At 31.7% G+C, this 13,900-nt stretch overlaps 1 protein-coding gene across 1 annotated transcript in view; it reads left to right on the plus strand.

Moving 5' to 3' along the window:
- Positions 1-3,810: 3,810 nt before the first annotated feature.
- LOC107443549 (uncharacterized) overlaps positions 3,811-13,900 on the plus strand; it is a 67,578-nt gene continuing 57,488 nt past the window's right edge. Inside the window, 1 exon segment of the mRNA XM_087166729.1 lies at positions 3,811-6,177. Within this exon segment, the coding sequence (XP_087022855.1) occupies positions 5,010-6,177 (1,168 nt within the window). The 5' untranslated portion in view covers positions 3,811-5,009.

Genomic DNA, 13,900 nt, shown 5'->3' on the forward strand with positions numbered 1-13,900 from the left:
ATGTATATATCCTCAGTCAAATCACCATAAAGGAAAGCTGTCTCCACGTCAATTTGAAATAATTTTAGTTTCTCCTTAGCTGCCGTTGCAATCAGAGCTCGAATAGTGTCGTAGCGACCCACTGGACTAAAAGTCTCCCCGTAGTCGATATCTTTCGTCTGCGTATATCCCTTCGCGACTAATCGAGCCTTAAATCTTTCGATAGAGCCGTCTGGGTTAGTCTTCACTTTGTAAACCCAGCGATTTGCAAGAATCTTTCTTCCTTCAGGTGGTTCAACAAGTTTCCACGTACCGTGCTTGTTTTGCGAAGACATCTCTTCGTCCATGGCTCGTTTCCAGTTGACATGCATCGAAGACTTCATTGCTTCTTCATGTGATTGGGGTTCTGTCAAATTCAGGATGCTGCTGTACACTTCATAGTCGTTAAATCTGGGTGGGCGGCGTATAGTTGATCGGTCACGCAATCCATGCGTCGTCATCTGTGATAGTCCATCTTCTACATTGCGAAGATTTTCACCCTCCTGCAAGTCAATACCTTCAGAACTGCCTGAAATTTCAAACTGCATACCAGTTGATGTACTGGTACTGGAAGTAGTTTCTGAAGACAGGGAAGTGGGGCCTATCTGCTGTTCGTTGAATACCACATTGGCGCTCTTGACTGTGTCATTCTTTGATGGTATAAAAACACGATAGCCATCACAATCACAATATCCAACCAAATATCCCTTTACAGCCTTGTCATCCAGTTTACTTCTGTTGGCATTCGGTACATGTACAAAAGCGGTTGATCCAAAAATTCGAAACTTGTCGATTTTCGGCTTGCGTCCGAACCATACTTCGAATGGAGATTTTCCTGTGATTTTACTTGGTCCAGTTCGATTAAGAATGTGAACAGCCGTCGATGCTGCTTCTGCCCATAAAAACTGTGGTAAGCCTGTATCTTTGAGCATAGTACGAACTGAGTCCATTATTGTGCGGTTTTCTCTCTCGACTGCACCATTTTGTTCTGGTGTGTACGGCATAGTGATTCTTAACTTGATGCCTTCATCATCAGTCAATTTAGCCATCTTAGCATTTTCGAACTCACGACCGCCGTCTGTAACCAGTTCTTTCACATTTATGCCGTCTTCATTAGCCCGAGCAAGAAACGATCTAACTTTATCAACAGCTTCATCTTTGTGTCTCAGAAATTCTACACTTCGAAATTTTGAATAATCATCTTTGATTACTAGCATGTACTTCTTTCCTCCTCTTGATAAAACTGGTGATTCGAGTAAATCTGCATGTATGATTTCACCTGACTCTTTCGTTTTAAATCGTTTTGATTTGAAAGTCCGTCGGCACTGTTTACCATACCTGCAAGGTTCACAAAAGAGTTCATCATCAGTGAAGTCTATACCATTTTGGCGTAAGTACTGTTTAACATATGGTACTCCCTGATGCCCAAGTCTTCTGTGCCAAACTGATAATGGCAACTTTGTCGTTGTCACCATTGTTGTATCTTGGTAAGGTGTTGTTACGTCATCATCGACCAGGTAAGCAGAAGCAGCAGAACCTCCTTCTGGCTTGACCGGTTTTGCACGTAATTCAAAAAGTCCACTAGATGAGCATGGAGCTTCTAAAAGTACATTTTCAGGGTTTTCTTTACGAAAGAAACGACAAACCATGTCATCCGAATCTCCGAAGTTTGAGATTCCTCGTTTCATCGCCTTTGACGCTGATAGTAAATTTTTGCTGATATCTGGTGCATATAATACATCACTGAGCTCAATAGACTTTTGCAGGGTTCCAACAGTTGCGCACATGTCAATTTCTCCGCAGCCATACGCTGGTATTGTCTGTTTGTTACCAACTACGATTTCTACTGGCTTGTCAAAATGACGATACGTCTTGAAATATTCGGCTGAATTTGTGATGTGTGCTGTAGCTCCATCGTCTTTGAGCCACACATTTCGGCTACTGTCATTTTGGCAAATAAAAGCACTACATTGACTAGTTGTAAGAAAAGTTTCGGTTTTATTACCCGACATCTTCGGCTTGTCTGGAAAATCAGGACAAAATTTTCCCATGTGCCCTGGCTTATTGCACCGAAAACAATTGCCACGAAAACTTTTCACACCATCATTGGCCTTACTAAGTTTTATACCTGTAGCTGTTGAAGGTTGAGATTTTCTCGCCATCTGGTACTTTGTCCCCTTCCTCCATTTCTTCTCTCCGTTGGCACTGTACCTTGCACCGCTTGTAACAAAAGCTGTTGTAGCGTCTTTTTTCGCGCATACACTTTGCCTTTGAAGGCGCATCTTTATTTGTTCCATCAGTCTCTCGGGTGACTTTTCAGCTTTTGGTATCGAGTCCCACTGTGACTTGAACTCCCTGTATTTGTCATCCGGAAGAATCGATAATATGCGCGGCATGAGCAGATTTTGAGGCAACTTTCCTTCGCCACTCGCCTCCTGTTCCCGTTGCAAGTCGACCCATAACGTACGCAAACGTGCGAGAGACTTCATTACGTCTTCATCCTTTTCTATTTTGAAAGTGAAAAATTGTTGAAGAAGAGTATCCAATTTTACACTCGACACTTTGTCGAAGTTGTTGAGCAACTCCTTCCATATTTCCCGTGCAGAGTTACCATGCATACGAATTAGATTTAAAATATCAGCCGATACATTTGATCTAATAATTATTGCGGCTTTTGCATTCGTCTTTGTGTAGGATACGAGCGCTTTGTTGTACTCACTGACCGCTTCGGCACTGGCGTCTTTCACAGGTACCGACGGTTCTACAACTGAGCCATCCAGAATTCCAACACAATCATTTAGGACGAATAAAGAGTTGATTTCTAATTTCCAGTCAATCCAGTTGGACGCACCTTCCAACTTCGTGCACTGTATAAAGTTCTTTCCATCCATCGCCAAACTGTTAATCCACAAAATGAGCAATCACTTCACCACTAACGTTAATGAAAAACGAAGTACTACTCACGATTTGGCATACAAAAGTTCATACACGTCGTCAAAAACAACTATCCACGCAGTAAAACGTTGCTAATGACCCATAACCTGTTGTAAATATTAGCAAAATAAAGGTGACAGCTATTTTAAATTAGTATTTAATAAGAACTTAGAAACAAAAAAGGAAAAGAACGATTAGAAAAAAATAAACTCGGAATATACAAGAAATAGAAGTTGCCAGATTACGAAAGTGCAACTCTACATGATAAACAAAAATAGCGTGAGGCTCGCTATAGCATGCTCGATTTATAACAATTAAAAAAAGATTGTGAAAAATATTTGTATTTGAATTGTAATTGAGAGAAGAAAATTAAATACGTAATAAAAAAATAAAATCTTGAACTCAAGGTTTTACTTTAACATAAAAAGTTTTAAAAATTAGCAAATCAATTTTAAAAAAATTAACAAACTTTATTTGATCTATAGAGAAAATATAAATTTATTTTTAATGTAGTTACTTTATATGAATTACTTTCATATGACTACATACTAAAATTTTATAAATTTAAATACTCTGGTTATTATTAGTTCTCTAAATAATCAAATCAAAATAATAAACAATTCAAGATATAATTAGAAAAAGTGCATGTTAAATAAAATGATAAAACTATTTTGAAAATAAATAAAGTCGTTTTAGAGTTAAAAAAATATTTTGTAAGTTTTTCTTAGAAAGAGAAAAAGCATAATATAAGAGGAAGAGTGAGTTTCTTCTGATATCTTTTGAAAGCTAGTTGACCCCCGCAGGTTGCACTCCCCCTTCTGTGACAGTGATTAGTTTCGGGTTACTTAACACACGCACCCCCACAAAAAATGTAGGGGAGACAGTGGAACGGGTTTTGGAGGTGCTATATTTTTCGTCCCTAATCGAACCTATCCTTACTGAAGGTTAGAATTGAAATGGAAAGGCCTCCTTAGGTATTCTTTGGCCAAGCGAACAAGAACCTGCTCTCTTGTGACAGATATAAACTAGCGAAAAATTTCCAAATCAGGTACTTTGTATCATCTTCGAAATCGTATATGCGATTTTCTGCAATACAATAAGAATGCTCTTTTAAGAAGGTAATAAGCTTAGGTTCACTAGTCATAAGCTATTCCAAATTCCTGGAGATCAGATGAGTAGAAATAAGCAACCAATAACGTAAATAACTTTAACTTGTGAAATAATTCTTTACTGAGATGAACTAAGTTATAACAGACTATCTCACTTATACTGAGGAAGACTTTTATTAACCCTATTTGTGTAACAGAAGGCTTTATTAAATTGTTTAGTCTATCCATTACGGAATGTCCTATTTAAATTTCAAAGACATATTCGTTCAAGGGTAGGAGAGGTAATAAAACTCTCTTACGTATACTCAACTATATAAACCTGCATATTATAAAACCCTGCCAATATAAAGTAAATTGCTTTCATTGTAATGGAAAAAATATAGAGAGTGCTTTTAAAAGGTTACTTCCATGCAGATTTTATTCATATATTATCCTAATACGAAAAATAAATGTGGATGGAAATGATAAAAAAAAAAATATTTTCTTTGGAGCCGACAGTAAGCAGAATATGTTTCCTGAATGATTTATATTATTATTAAACTATTCATGCAGTGTGTGTTAAATGCTTCCTGACAGAAGGAAGAATTATTGAAGACAATATAATTTTATGTGACAGTAACATTCTATGTTAGAACACTACCAGCAAATAGTGTCTGTGTAATGTGTGTCATAGTGGTAATGATGTTCTAACGCACAAGTAATTTCATACAAAGAAATTTAATGTTTGTAGTTTATGTGCTTTTGAGTTTCCAAGTGTAGTTAATAAGTAGTTTCTTAGTACACTGGCAGTGTATGTGATATAGTTTTCTAAAGCAAACAAGAGTGGCCAATAGTTAATACTTTTTTATATTAGCTAGAAATTTATTTCTTGCAGTACATGTAATCGAAATTTTTTATTAAATTGTTGAAATTTTTCTGCTTTTAGTTGAGGTACTTAGCTCATGCAGCATGGGCGAAAAATGTTTTTCTCAGGAAAGTAAGCTTATTGAACATAGTGTTATTCATCCTGTAAGAAAAGCTTATTCTTGTAGTATATGCAATAAAAGTTTTTCGTGTACAGGTAATCTAACTTCACACTTTCGTACTCATACTGGTGATAAACCGTATTCTTGTAGTGTATGTAATAAGAGATTCTCACGAAGAGATGCACTTACTGAACACAGTCATGTTCACACTGGCGAGAAACCTTATCGTTGTAGTGTATGTAATAAGAATTTTTCAAATAGAAGTACACTGACTGGCCACCAACGTGTTCATACTGGTGAGAAACCATTTTCTTGTAGTATATGCAATAAGAGTTTTTCACGAAGAGGTATGCTGACTATACACAGGCGTGCTCATACTGGGGAGAAACCTTTTTCTTGTAGTATTTGTAATAAGAGTTTTTCAGAGAGAGGTGCACTGACTATACACGGTCGTGTTCATACTGGTGAGAAACCGTATTCTTGTTGTGTATGTAATATGAATTTCTCGCGAAAAGATACACTTACTGGGCACGAACGTGTTCATACTGGGGAGAAACCTTTTTCATGTAGTATATGTAATAAGAGTTTTTCAAAAAGCTGTAATATGACTGAACACCGTCGTGTTCATACTGGTGAGAAACGTTTTGTGAGAAACTTTTCTTGTAGTATATGTAATAAGAGTTTTTCAGGAAGTGGTAAACTGACTAGACACAGTCGTGTTCATACTGGTGAGAAACCTTATTCTTGTAGTGTATGTAATAAGAGATTTACACAAAGAGAAACACTTACTGCCCATAGTCGTGTTCATACTGGGGAAAAACCTTTTTCTTGTGATATATGTAATAAGAGTTTCTCAAAAACTGGTTTACTGACTGCACACAGTCGAGTTCATACAGGGGAAAAACCTTTTTCTTGTAGTATATGTAATAAGCGTTTTTCAAAAAGAGGTTATTTGACTGAACATAGTCGTGTTCACACTGGTGAGGAACCTTATTCTTGTGTTATATGTAATAAGAGATTTTCAGATAGATCTCGTCTCACTATACACAGTCGTGTTCATACTGGTGAGAAACCTTATTCTTGTGTTGTATGTAATAAGAGTTTTTCACAAAAAAGTAACCTTACTAAACACATTCTTGCTCACGCTGTTTAGAAGCTATATTCTTGTATTTGTAAAGATAATATGTTACATAAGGACTGTCCAGGTAATTGCACTTGTATTCATACCTATGAAAAACTTCATTTTGTAGTATATGTAAATAGAGTTCTTTTCAAAAGGCTGATTTCTGTTTGTATTCACATTGGTGAGAAAACCTTTTTGTTGTAGCATAATGTAATAAGAGTTTTTATCTCAAAAATGTTCTCTAACTTAACATAATCTTATTCAGAAAAATGATTCGCCATATTTTAGAAGTATATTTTGAAGGAGTTTTCAATAATACTGATCATTACCATTAGAGTTCATACTTGTGAGGTATGTTATTCTAGCAATATATGCAATAAGCGTTTCTCAACAAGAAATAATCTTATTAATCCAGTGTTTTCATTACAGAAAAAAAATGGGGGAGAATTTCTCACCCTTTCTCAAAAACAGAGTGAGATTTCAAAAAAATAAAATAACACAAATATTTCTAATAAAGAAAAGAATAAAAAAAAGGAATATTTCTTTAATTATAATACATTTTTAACATCTTCTAATTTCCAAACCATTGAATATTTTTGCTGCATCATCATATGGAAAATGTTCTATATCTACTTTTTCATCAGCAATTCTCATTGGGTTGCCCAAATGCTCATCAGTCAATCTGTTACAATATTTTGTTTTAATTCGGTTTTGGGTGATAAATGACCTTGCAACAGATGCTGAACTATTCGGAATGACTAATTAAATTTGTAGCATTGTGCACACACTTTCCTATCCTCTACATCTGCCAGCATAGGCTTCTCAATTATTTCTGTTTTAGAATAGTGAAGTTCGTTGAAGTTATTTCCATGTTCTTACTTCTTGTTAGGTCTTCCAGCTTAGTTTTCACAGACTTCAACTTTTACAAATTGCTGTAAATTGTCGGTGAGGGAGTTTGGTAATTCATTAGCAGCTAAAAATAGAGCTAACTTTAAACACCTTATTATAAAGGACTTATTTTTTTTCATCACTTGTCGTAGCTGTTTTCACGTCTTTTTCAAAATGGCGTAAGAAGAAATTTTTTCCAAAATTCGAGCATTTTAAAATTGAATTAAAGAGAGCGCAAATTGCTCACGTTAACCATTTTTGATGTGAGAAAGGAACAAAATGCCCTGTAGTGAAAACATTTCTAATCATAGATTTATTGATCCTGGTGAGAAACATTATTCTTGTCGTATATGTCCAAAGAGATTTTCCTTTAACTTATCATATTCCGACTTGTACTGCTGTAAGTTATGATTTATTGCAGCACGTTTAAGTATAGATTTTCACTGTGTATTAAAATGACTGAACACTGTCTTCTCTAGACAGTCATTCTATTTTGTATTTCTTCATAAGTAATGCCTTTAAAATAAACTTTAATGTAGAAAAGTTAAGAATTTAAATTTAAAAAAAAAAAAGCTTTACAAACACATTTTATTGGAACTTGGATGCTGGATAACATTACTTAACCACCAGTTATACTGGTCAAAATCATAAATTGTTATTTATTCTCTCACCATTAGTGTCCTAAGTTGAAGGTAATATTCGGTATTTTTCCAGAAAAATTTCAAATGCAATTTTATATGAAAATATCACGCAGTTTCATTTACTTAATGAATCCTTTGTAGCACACATTGTATAATTAAAATTTTTTATATTTTTTGCCTATTATTTTAAATTCCGATTAGTTACAAAACAAAATTTAACAGCCTCTAATTATAACAAAATATTTTACATTATAATTAAAGGGGAGAAGATTTAAGTTGTTAAAAGTAAATTTGGTTTTATTGCAATCATGAAAGCCTTAGAGAAAGTGGTTAAGATTGTTTCATAAAATCTATTTCTTGTTTTTCAATCCATAGATTTTCCACTTGTTCACTATTTTTGAAATCTCATTTTAATGTAAACAAAAATATTGCTTTAATAAATATTATGACAGTCATTGAAAACATTCATTATTATGACAGTCAGAAAGTTTTACTTATCATACATTTTTTAAATTGCATTTTAACGTTTTTGAACCTATATTCTATCAAACTTATGAAGAATGCAAAAGATTACTCAAACTGTTAAAAAATAATCAAAATTAGTAAATCATAATTCACTTTTTTTTTTAATTCCAAAAACTAATTAAGTTTAATAAGAAACAATGCACCTCAAAGTCCAAAATAATTAAGTTTAATAAATAAATATGCAAATGTTTTTAATGTGCCATTTTAAATAGCTGCCCAGTTCATAAATATTCCTTAAATAACTTTTTTGTTGTAAGGTCTTCATGTATACGTGTGAGATATTAATTTGTAGTTCTTTTCTTATAATGGTTCAGCACATTTTCAATATTTTGTTATAAATATTTCTACTTTTTCTATATACGGTTAAAATAAAAGGCACTTTATTTAATTCTATACTTATACTGTGTATTATGACATAGTAGATACAGAAGTAAAGTTTCGAAAAATTGTCAGATGTCTTTTAAAATTTATTATTTTTAGTACAATTTCGATATTTTTTACAAAATATTTCAATTTTTTTTGTTTACATTCAATTAAAATAAAATGCCTTTACTTTAGAATTTCATTTGCCAGTTTGTTAATGAAATAAGTTTTAAAAATTTGTAACACACATTCTATAAAATTTATTTCTTATTTTTTAAGAATTTTTTGAAAACAAATTAGTGTTGTAGCAATTATAATGATGTTCATGTGAAGTGATTAACCCTCATATTTTATGTAAAGTGTGGATGTTCAGCTTTTTTTGCCAATCACATTTCTAACGTTTAATAACCTAGCTTTTGTTGAGTATGTAATAAAATATCGTTACAAAATGGATAATTTTTTGTTGCTGATAGTCATGTTCATTATAGTGTGAGTCTTGTACTCTATGTCAAATAAGAATGCTCAGCATTATGAAAAAAGTTAAATTTTTAAGGCTGAATAATATAATTTTATTTTGTATGTATTGAAATATTTTCATAAAGTAGCATTCTTGTTGTTCACAGTCACATTTATTATGGTGTGATTTATTGTAGATTGTGGATTATACGAAAAGCATTATGAAAAATTGAATAATCAATCTGTTGTACTCGGATGAGTATTGTATTTTAAACAAGTATAGCTAATTGTCACATCTAGTGGCGGACTTATACATTCAATATATGTAGTAACCTGTGACAACAGTTACTAACTGCTATTATTAATCATTTTAGGTTTAGCAGGTATATGCTAGAAAATTTAACTTTTGCTTTTCCATTTGTTGAATAATTATTTTCAATCTTTATTCATTGAAAAATAATTATAAATCACTTAAATTACCATAGTTCTGAGTATAATTATCAAAAGTATTGAGTACTAGCAGCCTTTAGTTGCCAGCTAGATCACATTTTAAAATTATTTTGTACAACATACATTACCCTATAATTATGAAAGTGTCTCTTCCAATACCCTATAATGGAAGAGACACTTTCTGTTTTTGTATTTTTTTTAAATTTCTAAAAATATACTGGGATGATTATTTTGTAGTTTAGAGGTGTTTATCTCATGCAATTTCTCATACTTATCAGTAAAATTCAAAGCTTTCACTGGTTGAAGGGACAGGCAATAATTTACGACTGAAAACAAATATTTTTGAACACCCCATGACATGTGAATTAAATTTGATAAAACCTAGCTTAAATATTTATAGAAGTATAAACATTTCTATAAAAAAAAAATTGTGCACTTTTTGGTTATAACTTCTAAAATATTCAACAGTATTTTCAGAACGAGTTTCAATTGATAACAAAATTATTATTTTAGAGTTTAAAATAAGATTTGTTTAAATTACAAAAGAAGTTTTTAAAGTAGTTCTTTCATAATTCACATGCGCAGACAAAAAGTAACGTTAAATTTTTTTTTAATGTAATGTCTTGTGTGAATCCTAGTTAGTGACTAATGAAAAAGACCGATTCGAATATCTTGAGTATTTAAAAAGCTTTTAGCAAATTTCTGATCAGTTTTTGTATTTTTTCATAGAAAGTTTTGAATGTTAATGGGTTTTCCAAAAATTTTATTCTGTACTATTAAATGAGATTTATTTAAAATGACATCAGTATTCTGGGCATCATCCTCCATAAAAGTATACCATCACATTTCGGTGTACAGGTGACTGTTATAAAGTATCATTTGTTTAATTTCGTCTTATAACGCAAAGTGAAATTTGTTGAAAATCCATCATCATTTAGAGTTTTCTTTTAGAAATACAAGTACTATTTAGAATATTTCAAGAAACTTTGTGAATTTTGAAGATATTCAAATAAGTGTTATAGCCAATGAAGACAAATAAATAAAATAAAAAATTATAAATATGACTATATTTTTATAAATATTTCAGCTAGGTTTACGAAATTTTCATGCAATATTTATTAATAACCACCAAATTAATTGTTGCAAGTTACAAACGTATTACTGTATTTTCTAGTACAGTGTTATCAAAAATATTCGTTTCCGTTTGCAATTTATTGCCAGCCTTTCAACTCCCTGAAAGCTGTAAAATTTATTGATAAGTAGGGGAGTATCATGTACCCCCGCCCAATCTCAATTTCATATGTATAGAATACTTTTTCAAGTCAATGGGCCATCGGACATTAATTGTTATATTAAAAAAATATTATTTTCCAAGTTTCAAGTATTTATGCAGCTGGTAACATGATAAACAATAGTTTTGAGGAGTAAAATAATTTTAATATAATAAATAAAATAATTTTGTGATAAAAATGATAAATGAGGTTTATCTATTGTCAATACATTGGTCACTTTCACCTGAAAAAACAGTCAAAAAACATAATTTTTGTAACTTGGCGGGGCTACCTGACACATTTTGAAAAAAGTTGAAAAACATGTTTTTTTAAATTGCTATTTTTTAAAGTTAAACTATTCTTTTTTTGGTTTATACTTTTTGCATTATTTAATTAGATGATAAAACAATAGAAACATACAAAAATATTGATTATTACTTAATATTATACAGAAATATAAGCAATACTCCTTAAGTGGGCGTTGATACCCGACTCTCCCCTATATCTTATATATAAGATATTGCATTACCTAAAAATATCTGAAATTATAGAATTAACTTAAGTGTTTCGTGAGAAATTTATAAAAATGTTAAAAACCGAAAGTGTTTTTTCCATTATTGTAGGTAGTGGAATAAGCTTGAAGGGTAACAAATCTGAATACAATTCTAACAACCCTATAGAACCGAATTTAAGCTTAGCGGGTTCCTAAGCTATTGAAGTTACTGGGGCCCTTATTTGTTCAACTCCATTTTCAATACATCAAGAGCAAACTATCGTAATTTTTTTATTGTTAATTATATAACTACAATTTGTGTTATTTACAAGAGCATTTAAAAATATTGCTTGGCTATCGAAAATATCTCACTATATTAAAAAAGATTATACAGACCGCCGTAGTTTTAAGTGTTCAACTTAGTTCTGCTGCACAGAAATTATAAGACTTATAATTTTCAAATTACACTATGTTGAAAAATACATACGGGGTATAAAGAATTAAAAATAAATGACATTCGATTATTAGTTTGAAATTATTAACTGTTAAACTTGTCTCAAAAAGTATCGTGTGCGCCGAAGGAATGCAATGACCCACTTGAAATTTGACATACTGGAAGGGCCATTTTTTGTTTATGTACTTTAACCCGAGTTTCTTTTTTTTTTTGAAGTTTTATTTTTAAAAAGTATTTATTAAGATTTATTTTTGTTTTTCTTGGGGCAGTCGGAGTATGGTTGTTACCGAAATACCACAGAAACTACTCCCACTCTGAGTGCACGGTATTGCTCCCTTTATCATTTACATATACAGTGAAACCTCCTGTTATGGACACTCCTGCAAAACGGACGCCTCTCAATACGGACATATTTTTAATTCCCCGGGAATCTTCTATGAATAAACCACTACGTACATTTTTCTCAAAGCGAACACTCCCGTAACCGGACGCGGACAGTCATTTTGATCCTGAAACGTTGTTTTTTATCTCTACAAACAATTACACTACTTTTTCTAAATAAATTGTAAGATAAAATAATGCAACTTTTCACCATTTTTAAAGCATGTAAATAAAACGTTTTGCCTTATCCATAACTAAAAATATTGTTAAGCTATTTCACCACCGAAAAATCAATCTTTCTCCTGTCACCTTGCCTTATCTTTGTAAAGAAAGGAGAGAAAATGGTACTGCACTACTGAAATAATTCTGACATCGACATCTTTTGATCTTTTCATCTGGACCACACAGGTTGAAATGACTTCTCTCAATGCTTCTTCCCCATTGAAAATTTCTTTAATTTTCTTATCAATTTGAAGACTGTATTTAACACAACTGGGGTAAAAAAAATGAGAACAGAAATATAATCTTTGAGGTGTTTATATAAATGAAACATTTATTCAGACACTTGATAGCTGATCAATTGTGAATAATCATCTCCATAGGTCCTCATGACTAACAGGTATGCATTACTTTTTCTGTGAATCATGGGAGGTTTATTTTCCAAGAAGGTATTAACCATGTTCTCTATCAAATGATAAGTAGGTGTAAGGGGATGTGAACCTAATAACTGAAACGGACTGAGGACAGTACGCTCCTATTTGGTATCATATGTCTAACTTAAGTATCTATGCTAGTAGGAAAATTATATTTATTTATCTGTAGTTACATCCAGAATTATGTATTTATATCAAACTTCTTTATATATTCTTTTTTATCTTTCTTATTGTTTAAATAAATATTCTTGTAGATATTTACAGTATCCTTGTAGATATTATTTAATTATTTCTACATCTTTGAGAATATTCTAAAAACAATTTACGGTGTTAAATTTCGTTATTATGGTATCCTTCCCGTTAACGGACAAATTTTTTGGTCCCATGAATGTCAGCTTAACGGAGGTTTCACTGTATCTGTATACAATTCGATGCAAACTTGCATAAGTCATTCAGGTCAGAACTCGTAGTTTTTTAAGTACTTTAGCTAGATTTGAAATGGTCGGAATTTTGATTGACGGTAAACTCAATTTTGCGATAAAATGGTGATAAATGTTCTACCATTCATCAGGTGACGATTTAAGTTTGTATTTTCTCATAGCAACCGAGAGTCGAGGCCTCTCAGTAACTTTGTGACGTTATTCTCGGAAATGCAGATTTGTATGACGAGAAGACTATGATAGATAGTTCAAATCTTTTATGAGTGAAGTAAAATATTTTTGCTAATTTACTGGTATTTAATATTTTTAAATGGTAAATTTTCAGTTCATTTATTATAATAACTTAATATTATGTATCTTGTTATCACTCAATAAAAGAAACATGTAAGACTTTCTGATGTTTTTGCAATGTATTTCATAAAAAGATTTTATAAAAAAAATTCGTATGAATGAAGTTCCAGAACTCATCCAAAACTAAAAAATTGCAAATGTAATTTTAACACGTCAATGATTAAGGGGCCAAAGTATTCTCAGAACAAATATTTTATTTTCAGAACAAATATTATAGTACCATCTTTTCAGTTGCATGACGTGCACATTTTTATAAAAATCAATTAATTTTCAAAATTTAATAATATGGCTCAGATTTTTTAAAAAATGTATAATAATTTTTTAGTCTTCCATTGAAAAGAAAAAAAAAAGATAAAAATATCGAATACACGCACATAAATAACAA

The sequence above is a fragment of the Parasteatoda tepidariorum genome, chromosome 6 (genome assembly GCF_982258835.1).
Source record: "Parasteatoda tepidariorum strain Cologne lab strain chromosome 6, Ptep-v5.0, whole genome shotgun sequence".
Lineage (NCBI taxonomy): Eukaryota > Metazoa > Arthropoda > Arachnida > Araneae > Theridiidae > Parasteatoda > Parasteatoda tepidariorum.